The sequence below is a fragment of the Mangifera indica genome, chromosome 16 (assembly GCF_011075055.1).
Source record: "Mangifera indica cultivar Alphonso chromosome 16, CATAS_Mindica_2.1, whole genome shotgun sequence".
Classification (NCBI taxonomy): domain Eukaryota; kingdom Viridiplantae; phylum Streptophyta; class Magnoliopsida; order Sapindales; family Anacardiaceae; genus Mangifera; species Mangifera indica.
The window spans coordinates 1,985,542-1,998,495 of record NC_058152.1 but is presented as its reverse complement, the minus strand read 5'-3'; the positions used below and the strand labels follow the sequence as shown (position 1 = coordinate 1,998,495).

The window sequence follows — 12,954 nt, the reverse complement described above, 5'->3', positions numbered from 1 at the left end:
AAGTGAGAGAAAAGAACAATAAATTGTAAGAGTGATAAGTTGTGTGCAACATTTAAAGGTACATTGAAGTTCACTTACTTATTAAGTATTTAACACTAATTCGTTTTTTTTTTTTTTTATTGTTTTGTATGTAGAAGATGATTTTGCAATATTATAGGAGGAGCATGAGTTAGCTAGAGAGATTGCATGAGAAAAAGATTTATTTAATGTTGTTGTATTTCAATTCATGTTTTGTATGCACATTTATTATGAGTGTTGACATTTTTGTGTTTTGACTAATGAAGACATCTTTTGCATGCATTTAAAGGTATGTTAATGTGATGTTCTTTTCTATGCTTTTTATTAAAGAAGTTTTATATATAGGTATGTATGTATATATGTATGTATGAATGTATGTTGTTGAGGTTTTAAGTATAGTTAATGATTTCAATTTAAGTAGTTAACACTTTTGCTTCAAAAACATATTCTATTTAGAGGGTATTCATTTTGAAGAAAGGTGTTACATACATCTTGTTAGAATCATTGCACCATTTTTGGCAGCATCAATAAGCCAAGTGGTATTAGTTCCTTTGTTGTATCCAATTCTACAACCATAATTGATAGAACCACAATAATGATTTTCTTGCAGTTGAGTTCTCTTTTCATTTCCTTTGATGGCACTTATTCAATTCGATGAGGTTGGGACTGAACTCAGCTCATTCCTTTTTCACTTGTTAAAGTGATTGCATTGTAAGATAGGCTCATTCAAGCTCAAGCCAAGGAAAATGAGACAAAATCCATGTATTTTAGCTGAAAATGCCAACCACCATTTTTAAACCTTTTTGGGAAAGCTTTTCTTCATATAAGATACCTTATTTTGAGCCTGGTTTGGAGGAGAGCAATTCTCATTGGTTTAAAAGAGAGTTACGTTTTTCAAGTTGCAAATAGGGCCTCTAATATAAAACAAATCAAGATTGAGGCTTTAGATCATTTTGCAGCATTACCCTTATACAATAAGGGATTAATCCACTAAATTATGAAACGAATATTGATTTTCAGTTATGAATATGAAAGATAGGTGAACGTACAATCTTAAGAATAAAAAGAGTTAAAGTTTAAAGACTTATTAGGTTTTTAGTAAGTGAAAAAAGAGATAAGAAAGTGGAGGAAAGAGAAAATACAAGAAGAGGTGAGAGAAATGACGGAATTGTTACAAAGAGGGATCAGGGAAATGACTAATTGCGAGAAAATAGAAATATTTTTTTTCAAAATTATTACTAATATATTTTTGTAATTAAAATGATCTAAATATATTTTTGTAATTAAAGTTTGGCAAAAAAAAATTAGACAAAAGGTGATAATTTATCAATATTTGACTTTAAAAATAAAATAATATTATATGTATAAATAAATTATGTAAAATTATTTATACAATCTGATATGATAACATTAGATTGGATGATTTTAAAGTGAAAAAAATAAATAATTATATTATTTAATTATAAAATGTCATTTCAATCTGTATAAATAAGTTAATAAGATTTATTCATATGCATGCATAATTTTATTCTAGAAAATAAGAACTTATCATTTAGATATAGTTTAGACTATTTATGAACATATGTAGAAATCAACATATGCCCATCTTTGTATTAGCAAACCGGTAAGCAGTTGGAAGTGCTTTTCAAACCTAGCTAACTTGTCCATAGCCAAAAGCCCATTCTCCTACACGTTACACGTGCCACACATCATTTGCACGTGTATACTTTCCTTATAAATAGATCTCTCTTCGCTTCTGTCTATCTTGCTTTTGGTTATGTTATTAATGCATAAAGTTAATGGAAAAAATCTAAATTACCCTTACCAACAATATAGTTTTGATTATTAAATAACGATTAAGTAGGGCAATATAGACATTTCAAGATCATGGAGGATGGTGGCAGTTTGGATCATTGAGATGACTTTGTACCGACCTTATCTTTATTTTATTCCGTAGTTTGCGTTGGTTTCCAAAGTAAACGTATAAAATGACAATGAAAGCTGAATTTTCTAAGGGTAATTTGGTAATTTCACAAACAGGAAAAATCTCTAAGGAGAGAAAAGAAATTGATTGCATTTAAACCACAAACCTTGCAAGATAATTTGTTTCTGGTTGCAAAGAAAAAGACAAATATACCCTCTAGCTTTGTGGTCATTATCAGAATAATAATAATGTATTAGAGCTAAAGTCTTTGTTTTTTGTTTTTCTTGTTATTTAATATTTCTCTTTTAAAAATTAATTTAATAAATAAATATATATATATAAAATAATGGTGAATAAAAAGAGGAGGTGAAGTTGAAAGAATAGCGACCTCTTCTCCGTTTGGGCTGTGTTTAAGAGAGATATCAGTTCCCTGTCAAGCCTCCATTTTCTATTATTTGTAATTGTTTATTTTCTCACTACTGCAAAGGGAGCAACAAAGAGAAAGAAAAGGAGAGAAAGAGAAAGAAAGAGACGACAGACTGAGGAAATACAGAGAGAGAAAGACAAAGACAAAGAGAAGAACTGAAGAAGCTTTCAATACCACACAAGGGAAAACGATGCCTTAGAGCTTTACATCCTTTCATACTCTGCAACTCCAAGGGGTACTCATATATATATAGATATATATATATATACACACACACACATGTACATATGATGAACAAAGCTGAAAATGGAAAAACGTTAGATTACATATAAAAAAAAAAACAACAATTGGACACTTTTTTTTTTCTTTCTTTTTGTAGTTTCTGGTGACACAGTTTTTATTTTTTTCATCTAATTCCAAGATGTGTTCTTCTTTTGCTTGTTGTTAACCGATCTATAGAGAGAAGGCAGTGTTTAGTACTAAAGTGCAAAAGGAGGAGATGATGAAGAAGAAGATACTGATATGGGAATAGCAACACAGCAACTTTTACCAGTTCTTTCTCATTCGAAGTTCCACCATCAAATTCAAGTTGAAGACAAGTCAATTTCCTCGAATTCTATGTCCCAGGATTACCACCAAGGCATCTTTAGCTTCTCGAATGGCTTCGAGAGATCAGTGATGACTCACCATGAACAACACCAACACATAGCACAGCAGATCCGCCGAGATAAACTTAGAGTTCAAGGCTATGAACAGCCACCGCCACCATTGGTAGGGATTGAAGAGGAGGAATCTAGTGGTCTGCCTGTGTATGATACAGGCGGTATGTTGTCAGAAATGTTCAATTTCCCTTCTGGAGGAACTTCGTCTACGGAATTGTTAGATCACTCCATGCCGTCTAATTACCGGCATCCACGGCCAACGGCAGCCAGTGAGTGGTACAGTAACAGGCAAAGTATGCTGGGGGGTTTGGGTTCCTTAGGTGACTCGAAGAATCACAATGACCGGGAGAGTTTAGCTCATCATCATCAGATTTCAAACATTAATGCAGACTCAGCAGCAGCCATGCAACTTTTCTTGATGAATCCACAGCCAAGATCATCTTCTCCAACTCCTCCTCCCCCTCCCCATTCAACTTCTTCTACGCTTCACATGTTGCTACCTAACCCATCAACTTCTCTGCAAGGTTTTAATGTATCGGGAACAGGAGGCGGTTTTGGAGCAAACAGTGTGATTTCTCCTCCACAATTCACATGGGTTCCTGATAGCAGCCATGAAGGAGGCAACACTGCTGCTCAAATCAACAACGCAAGTGAAATGGGAGGAGGAGTAGTGGAAGGTCAAGGCCTCTCTCTTTCATTATCGTCATCTTTGCAGCATTTAGAGGCGGCAAAAGCAGCAGAAGAATTGAGGATGGGAGATGGAGGATTATTGTTTTACAATCAAGGAGGGGGTTCTTCTTCATCACAGTATCAGTACAAAAACTTAAGTGGTCAACAGCAGTTATTTCATTTGGGTGGTGGAGTGGGTCAAAATCACCAGGTTCGTGTTGGCTATGGGTCTTCATTAAGTGTGGTGAATGTTTTAAGGAATTCCAAGTATGTTAAAGCTGCCCAAGAATTATTAGAAGAATTTTGTAGTGTGGGAAGGGGTCAATTCAAAAAGAGCAAGATTGGCCGCAACAATACAAACCCTAGTTCTAATCCTGGTAGTAGTGGCGGTGGTGGTAATTCTTCGTCATCAACCAAAGATTTCCCTCCTTTATCTCCTACTGATAGAGTTGAGCATCAAAGAAGGAAGGTCAAATTGTTATCCATGCTTGATGAGGCATGTAATCTCTCTCTTTCTATCTCACCCTCTCCTTCTCTCTCCTTTTCATTAGTCAAGACCCAATTTTGTTTGTTTGTTATTTTACCATGTTACATTAAAAAAAGTAGCTACAAATAGAAAATTCCGGCCAGTTTTAGTGAATTTTAAAAAACGCAGAGCAAAGCCGGCTGGTGTAATAGGTTCTACAGGATCTAGTCGTTCGAGTTCGATGATTACGCAATTTTGTTTGTTTTTTACACAAATAAAAAAGCTTCGCACTGTTCCACTGATTGGATTGGTTGTAGGAAAGGGTCTACAGAATTTTAGGTTTGGTGTGAATAAGGAAGACTAAAATTAGGAGTATCTGTTGAGCAAGACACGACGTTGCTTCTGCTAAGAAGATGACCATTGAGCCACCAAATCCGACGTAGCATTATTGCGAACCTCTAGCTCTTATGCCCATCTATGCCCATCGAAGTAATATTTCAGTGAAACTCAGAAAGTCTGTAATATTATATCCTTTCTCCTCTTTTTCATTCTCTCTTAGGTGTTGTTTCTACAATCAAGCCGGTCAATTGGCCATTTTGGGGAGAGAAAGAAAGGAAGAAACTTCGACGAATTATTTACTCTCATTAACAATCATTTCACTTTACCACTCTTTGTTTCTCGCATTTATTCTAATACTTTGGTTTTCCTTTCAAGAGCATCAACAGTGTTATCATATTATTTTGGGGCTACAAAGAGGAACTTATTGTCTTTCTCCTTTTATTATTATCTCCTACCACTACATCATGAAAATGAAATCATTTGTTCTATGATTTTTCTCCCATCGATTACTTCTTTATTGGGTTGGTCAGTCAAAATAAAGAACTTCAGATTTCTTCCATATATACGTTATCATGATTGATGTATACCTGCAACCTAAACATATTTGACTATTTATTTGTATAGTTCTTATAATAATAACGTTCGTGATTTGTGGTTGCAGGTGGATCGAAGATACAACCATTACTGTGAACAGATGCAAATGGTGGTGAACTCATTCGATCTGGTGATGGGTTTCGGTGCTGCGGTTCCTTACACTGCTTTGGCTCAGAAGGCAATGTCTCGGCATTTCCGGTGTCTAAAGGATGCAATACAAGCACAACTTAAGCACAGCTGTGACTTTCTAGGTGAAAAAGACGGTGCAGGAACCTCAGGCATAACCAAAGGAGAGACCCCAAGGCTTAAGTTACTCGAGCAAAGTCTAAGGCAGCAAAGGGCATTTCACCAAATGGGTATGATGGAGCAAGAGGCTTGGAGGCCACAAAGAGGCTTGCCTGAACGATCTGTCAACATTTTGAGAGCCTGGCTGTTTGAGCATTTCCTTCACCCGTACGTTGCCTTTAGTTATCTATATTACTCTAACCTCAATGTAGAATCTGAAATTAAATTAATTTCTAATGAATATATTTAAAAAAAAATGCTTTCATAAAACTAAGAATCAAGTTTCTTCTTCGTCAACCTTTCTGTTTTGTGCATGAGAGGAACGATGATACAGTGGCCTTGAATGTTGTCTTCTCATAAAAAAGCTGTATAGAGGGGAGTCATTTGCTGACTTCTTTTTCTCCTCTGATAAATTGTAGCTTTACTTAGATGCTTGCTGACACCAAAAATTAATTATATTAAAAAAGCAACCGATTCTCTCTCACACATGCGCTTTCAATAAACCTTTTTCTCTAATAAAGCTAAAGCCTAGTATTTGCAAATAATGAGAGCGATGATGATCACTGTAAGCAGTTGTCCTCTTTACTTATTCACTTAGATTCTCACGCCCATGCAGAAAAAGAAGAAAGTTTCAATCACATACATAAAGATACTTGTTTCTTTACACGATTTGGGCAAAGACTCTGATGTCATTTTCTTGTTCTCAGGTATCCAAGCGATGCAGATAAGCATATGTTGGCTCGGCAGACTGGTTTATCGAGAAATCAGGTAAATCTTCTCTCTCTTCCTCACTGTTCTCGCTACAAAACAGTAAATACAATAAAAGATAGAGATTTTTCATCTTTTTCGCACCTGGTACAATTCATTTTTTCACTGTGACGAACAAAAGAGAAATTGAGAAACCATTAAGATTATTAGATGCCATGAAACCATCAGTAAGTTTTTTTTTTTTTTTTGGGTAGGTAACCATCAGTAAGTTAAGATAAATTGCATGGTTTTGGTTGTCATTTCACTGGCTCTCGATCTTTCTGTTAGAGAAAACCCATCTGTCTTTTTCTCGTATTTGTTCTTCAAAATCATCTTCCCTTGGGATTCTTCATTCACAATGGCATAGACTCTGCGTAGAGCTTCTCTCCTGGAAATATTTAAGACGAGATGCAAGTACAGAAGAGATGAGACGCGAGAGTTTGCAGCTTTGACGATTCTCTTTCTCCTCCTTTTTCTCTCTCGTGTCAATTGATAGTATGGCAGCATCCAACCACACGATGCGAATCATAAAGATAGTAGATCAAATTTATTGCGTACTTGAAATACATAGTTAATTTGCACGATTTCAAAGAAATGACTTTTTTTCTCACTGTCATATGCACTTTTCACTGTTGAAAGGGTAACTTGTTACTGTTGAAAGCTAAGATTTCGTATTCATGCTACAACTATTACCAAGTTTAATTTGTTTTTTTATTATCTTTCACTTCAGTGAATGATGATGTTCATTTACATGTCAAGTCTTTTCTTTGACCATAAATTAAAGAGATTCAAAAGGATTATTATTTGTTGATTTACTTTTGCTAAGTAAAGTACATATCGTACTCTTACAGAAATTTAATGGAGGGATGATGGATTACAGTTAAAAAAAAAGGGAAATTCTGATTTGACTATATTAATTGAAGACTGAAGGCATCTTGTATAATTTGTCTTATGTCATAAACATGAATTCAGGTTTCAAATTGGTTCATAAATGCGAGGGTTCGACTGTGGAAGCCCATGGTGGAAGAGATGTATCAGCAAGAGGCGAAAGAAGAAGAAGGAATGGAAGAGAGAGAAAAGGGGATTGCACAAACACCAATGCCTTCAGCGACAACAACAACAACAGCAGCAGCAGCAACATCAACGCCAACACCAACAACAACTACACCCACAGGCAAAAGATCCGAAATCAATGACAAAGAAAGCGACCGTTCAGTAATGGCAATCAATAGACAATGCTTCTCGGAAACCCATGCAAAACAGTCTTCCTCTTCCACCAATATGATCACCGCCACCAGTATCCCCATCAATGAAGCGGCGCCACCCATTTCCCCTTCTTTTCCGGTTACCCACATCGTCGATGACACTTGTCGACTTGGCAATGTGGTTCCAGCTGATTATGCCACCACCTCTGCTGACTTAGGCTCTACTCTTATAAGATTTGGGACCACTTCTGGTGACGTTTCACTCACTCTAGGGCTTCGCCATGCTGGGAATATGCCTGAGAACACCTTCTTTCACAGTTAGAGATTTTTGGGGCTGTTGATTATATTCTCTACCTGATTAACCTCTTTAAGAAATTAAACCCCATTTCTTTTTTCACTTCATCCTTCAGTCTACTGAGAAGAAAACGCATATTGGAATTCGTAGCATATAAATATAAATATATATTCAGTTAGGTAGTGATATGGGGTTATTGTAATTGTATAGTAGATTGCCGTGAATCCTTTGCTTAAACATGAATTTCTAGAATAATATGATCATCGAATCATATTAATTTTGGGGGCGTATGCAAGGGCGAGGAAGAGGGGAAGAGGGTTTGCTGAACTTTATCTTTTACCCATATATGTGTATGGATGTTGTTATCTTATCGAATATTTATTATTTATAATAATAGCGAAACCCTAGAGATGGCTATTTATCTTCTGTATATAATATACGTACCTCTGTCAGTATGATCGAGTTTTGAAATCAAACGGTTAAAATGTAGACAAAAAGATGGAGCACTGAATTTTTATCCAGGGCAGGTCCGTATGCCACCTTTATTATGAATGGAAAGGGAAGGCATCTCATTATGGATGAAAAATTTTCAGATAACAAAAGCATTTGATATCTGATAATGCTCATTGAATTCTCCTAGATTAATAGTTACAATTTATGGGCATATAACGAGGATGTTAAGAAGGAACCAGAAAAGAAGAGGAAAAATGCAACAATGGTCCTCTTAAGCATGCTGGAAAGGAAACGTGCAAATGTATTCTTTTAGTGTGAGATATATATCAACTCTCTCACAACTACCATAACCTAGGTTTCACCTTTCCTTCTTCCTCCCGTCCATAATATTGACGCCATCACATTGAGCAAAGTAATTGTTCGCAGACTTGCTACAGTGCTATTCTTCAGAAATATGGTAGAGCCCTATTGTACTTAATCAATATAGCGGCTGATGAGCACAATAATACAAAGGAACACAAGCACTCTATAGCTATACAGCATATTTAATAACTGTATGTTACTTACGGGTTCGATTGATTTAAAAATACTACAGATTTAGGTCATATATTTAAAAGTACATTTTCGTTTAAGTAGCAAATCCAAAGTAGCCCTCTGGACCAAATTTTAACCTAGATTTTGAACATGTTATGGCTATCATGAAAGCAGGAATGCTATGGAGATTAGAAGATGATGTATTTATTGACTTCTAGACATATAAAGGGTCCAGGTTTATTTAGCTAATATTATGACCAAAATTGACAGAATTATTAGATGTGAATTAACAAGCGAAAAAACATGGCTGTAATTAAGAGCCGTTTTTCTTTCACATAAATTAAGTGATGTTCATTATGTTATTGAAAATAGCAAATGAGAAGACTAGAAAAGGCTTGAGTCTGAATCTGCTACCTAAAACATATATTTGGGTGCTCTCCTGGTAGTAGATAGTACTAATTTGTTGTGTTATCTGATAATCAAAAAAACAATGACGGTTTCGTAAATTCCAAACTAATAACTTGCAAAGCAACAAGCCCTCTTTACCTAATATGTTGCTTTTGATCTTAGAAACACCTTAACTAACCTAAACCAACATGACCCACAAAAAGATTCTACCAAGTTAAAGCATTATATAAACATCACTGCAACAATATTATATAAATATAATATTTAACAGTAGCGTCATTTTCATACATGTAAATATCAAGCAGTAGCGTCATTTTCAAATGTTGTATTATATTCCATCGTTATCGATAGGACAGTTAGATGAATTACAATGTAACATTTAACAGCATGCACTTACTTATTAATCAAGGTCTCAATCCATCTGGGCATTTTACACGGTAGCCTTTCACTGATGGCATCAGCTTAGAACCCATAAGAACTCCGAAAACTACTGCAATTTCTTGATGTAAATATGATATAATGCAGAATTATTAGTAAATGTTACTTTCTGGCGAGGTGGTCCTTTTCTTTTGAAATCTGATGAGCCACAGCACCTGATCGGCCTGAGCACGAAAAGCCTTTCAAACCCTAGTGAGTTTTCACCGCACAAGATCAAAAAATATGGCGGGGTAGGGGTTAATGCAGAATGGTTTTTTTGTCTTGTTTAGTTACATAAATAATTACAGATTCAATGTGAAAGAAACAGACGAATCTGCTGTATGAGCTAGGGTTTGCAATTTAAAGCTGAGGACCCTACCCTACGAGAGAAAATGTACAATGACGTTGGTTGGTCCCACGTAAATTGATGTGTCTAAAGGTAGCCGTTGGATATAATCCAAAGGACTGTCGACCAACCAGATATCTCTGTACGTGGGTCCTCTTGGGAAACTCGGATTAGCCCCTTGATTAGATTTTTCAGCTTAGGATGGGACCCATCTCGTTTATAATTTTATTACTTGAAAATTTCTGTCATAAAAAAAGATAAGGAATTATTAATTAAAATGGTCTAATTTACAATCAATTTAATAATTATTATAATGAAACAATTTAATCATATATAATTTTATTTTTATCTCTATTGTTTTAATAAAAGAAAATTATTATATGCATTAAAATTTTATTATCGAAATAAGTTCTGACGGTATGAAAATTGATATACAATTTAAATGATGATATTAAAAAAGGAGTTTGAACTGTTTTATCAGTTTTTACATTTATTGACACTAATTTTTATATCAAATTATATATATATATATATATATATATATATATATAATATATATATATATATATATATATATATATATATATATATATATATATATATATATAAACACTATTATTAATAAAAACTTTAAAGTTGATCGGGATTTTTATTTTTCAACTTACAATCTCATATTTTAATTTTACATAAAAAACATAAATATAAATAATAAAATCGTAAAATCTAAATAAAAAGATCAATATTTATTTATTTTTTTCATCATAAATTTATGATTGTTGTATTGTAACACAAATAGACAAGATTGCAGGATTTTGACAAGTTTTAGGCATTTTTTAAAAGCTTGGCATTTATATAAGGCCAAAGGACTATTTCCCAATCAAGGTATGCTGTTTTTCCAATTTTCCCTCTGATAACTTTAAAATTCTCATTTACCTACCCGTGATTGGTTAAAATTAACGGTTTCAAGGGTAAAATTGTTATTTTGTCTGTATTATTAAAAATAAACTTAAATTTGATTTTATTTTTTCTCTAAACCCTAAAAACTAATAATTTTTTCTAACCCAAGTTTTGAAAGATAGCATTTTCCCTTTTAGGGTTTTCAATTTTTCAAAATTAGTTTTTTGGTATCGTTTCCTCCTCTCCAGCGACCTCTAGGCGACGCCTCTTTTTCTTTGACCTAACCTCCTTCCTGAGGTTGTCTTGGGCACGGTCGTCGATGAAGATGAGTCATCTTTGTTGAAGATGAAGACCTCGTCTTTGTTGACTACTGTGCCCAAGACAACTGTCGAAAGGAGGTCGCACTAGAGAGGAAAAGACGTCGCTTAAAGGTCGTCGGAGAGGAAGAAACGATGTCGAAAATTTGAATCCAAAAATTGGAAACCTAGGGGGGAAAATGCTATCTTTTAAAACTTGAGTTAGAGGAAATTGTTAGTATTTAAGATTTAAAGAGGAAAAATGATATAACTAACGGACTCAGTTAATTGTAACAACTCATAAGGTGGGTAAAAGAGATTTTCAAAGTTAATAAGAAGAAACTTGGGAAAACCGCATACTTTGGGTGGGAAATAGTCCTTTGGCCTTTATATAAACTCCAAACTGAAAAGCTAAGCTTTGTTTTAGAGCAACTAAAAGTATGAGTTTTTAAAATATGGGGGGTCTATAAAATTTTCACTGGTCAGAACTTTAGTGTTTTCACTAACCTTTATACTACAATGTTAAACTTTGGTTTTAGGGGTAAGTGCAAGATTTTATAATATAGTGGGTTTAAAAAATTTATTTTTACTAACATTTTTAGGGGTGTATTTATAAAAGAGAAAAGCTAAAGATTTTCTAAAAGTTTAGCATTCCTACTAATTAAACTTTGTATTGAAACTCTAAACATTGATTAAGGACTAATTTAAAGCCAAAGGTTCATTAAGATTTATGGGAGTAATTGTAAGATTTAGATGATTGCATTTTCCTCATTTTTAAGCATAAATATGATTCAAAACTTTTAAAATAAGCTTAAAAACCACAACAAAGGACAAAAATGATGAAGTGCAATGGTGAAAGAATACGACTGAGAAGACAGAAGAAACGAACAAGAAAATTTCTTTGTAAAATTTGGAAGGTGAAGCTGGTAGGTTAGCAGTTGGATTTTTATTCAGATAGTCAGTGAAAATTGGGTTGAAAATTCGAAAATGGCTAACAATAGACTCAAAATTTGGTTTATATATAATGACATTTTTTGTCAGTTTGCAATTTATTAGCTGTCTTGTTGGGTCCTTAGGTTCTTGGCTATTTTCATTTTAACCCATAATTAAAAGAATGGAAAATTCAGGGGGCTTTTTTTTTATTTTTATTAAGTAATTTTTATAAGATTTCACCAAATTTTTTATCTAAAAATTCATCGAGCTTTTTGTGATTGCAGTAAGGAAAACTTTAGTGAAACATTAGGGAGGCTCAGGTTATTGTCTCATGTGAACGAAAAAGACTGATTGGTTGCAGGCAGGCCGAGGATATGATCGTAAATGTACATATTTACTCCAGCCCATGTGGAAGTAGCAAGATTTCATAGCCGCATTAATGTAAGGTTTTATTATGAAATCAGATATTAATTAATTGTTTAATTCAGTCCTTCAGAAGTATTAAATTGAGATTTGAGGCATTGGAGGGTATCTCACTGTCATTAAACAAAATTATGTTATTTCATCAACGGCGGGTCAAATTGAGTTGGGTTAGAGTCTCGGCTCGAGTTGTAGGATGGGAAAATCTTTATTCTCATATTTAAAATTTTATATTTTTTTTTTATCACTCAAATTACCATAAATACTGATTCTACCGCTCGAGTTATTCCTGAGAGGCAAATGTTCATTCTGAAGGGTTTTCAAAAGCACATTCAATCTAGACGAAAATGGTGGACCAACACCATTGAAGACTCTGATGAATCATGTAATGAGTATAGATTGGGGGCCTGAACCAGGACTGTAGTAGGTTTCATACTCAGAATCTGAACCTTAATGCGTCAAGCTCAATTTTCAAGAGCAATTATTGCATCACTAAATCTTTGTCTCTTCCATTGTCCACTTTACTATAACTCTACACCCCACCAGAAACAGAAAATATACAGCACCATTCTTTGCCACTGATTGTAAACTACCAACAAATTCAGATTAAGGGAAAATA

General features: G+C 34.2%; 1 protein-coding gene across 1 annotated transcript; it reads left to right on the top strand.

Moving 5' to 3' along the window:
* Nucleotides 1–2,301: 2,301 nt before the first annotated feature.
* LOC123199427 (BEL1-like homeodomain protein 4) lies at nucleotides 2,302–8,061 on the top strand. The gene is given in 6 exon segments (XM_044614429.1): nucleotides 2,302–2,604; nucleotides 2,829–4,196; nucleotides 5,167–5,552; nucleotides 6,092–6,152; nucleotides 7,104–7,642; nucleotides 7,644–8,061. Coding segments are annotated over 5 exon segments (2,325 nt in total). The 5' UTR covers nucleotides 2,302–2,604; nucleotides 2,829–2,891; the 3' UTR covers nucleotides 7,678–8,061.
* Nucleotides 8,062–12,954: the final 4,893 nt, after the last annotated feature.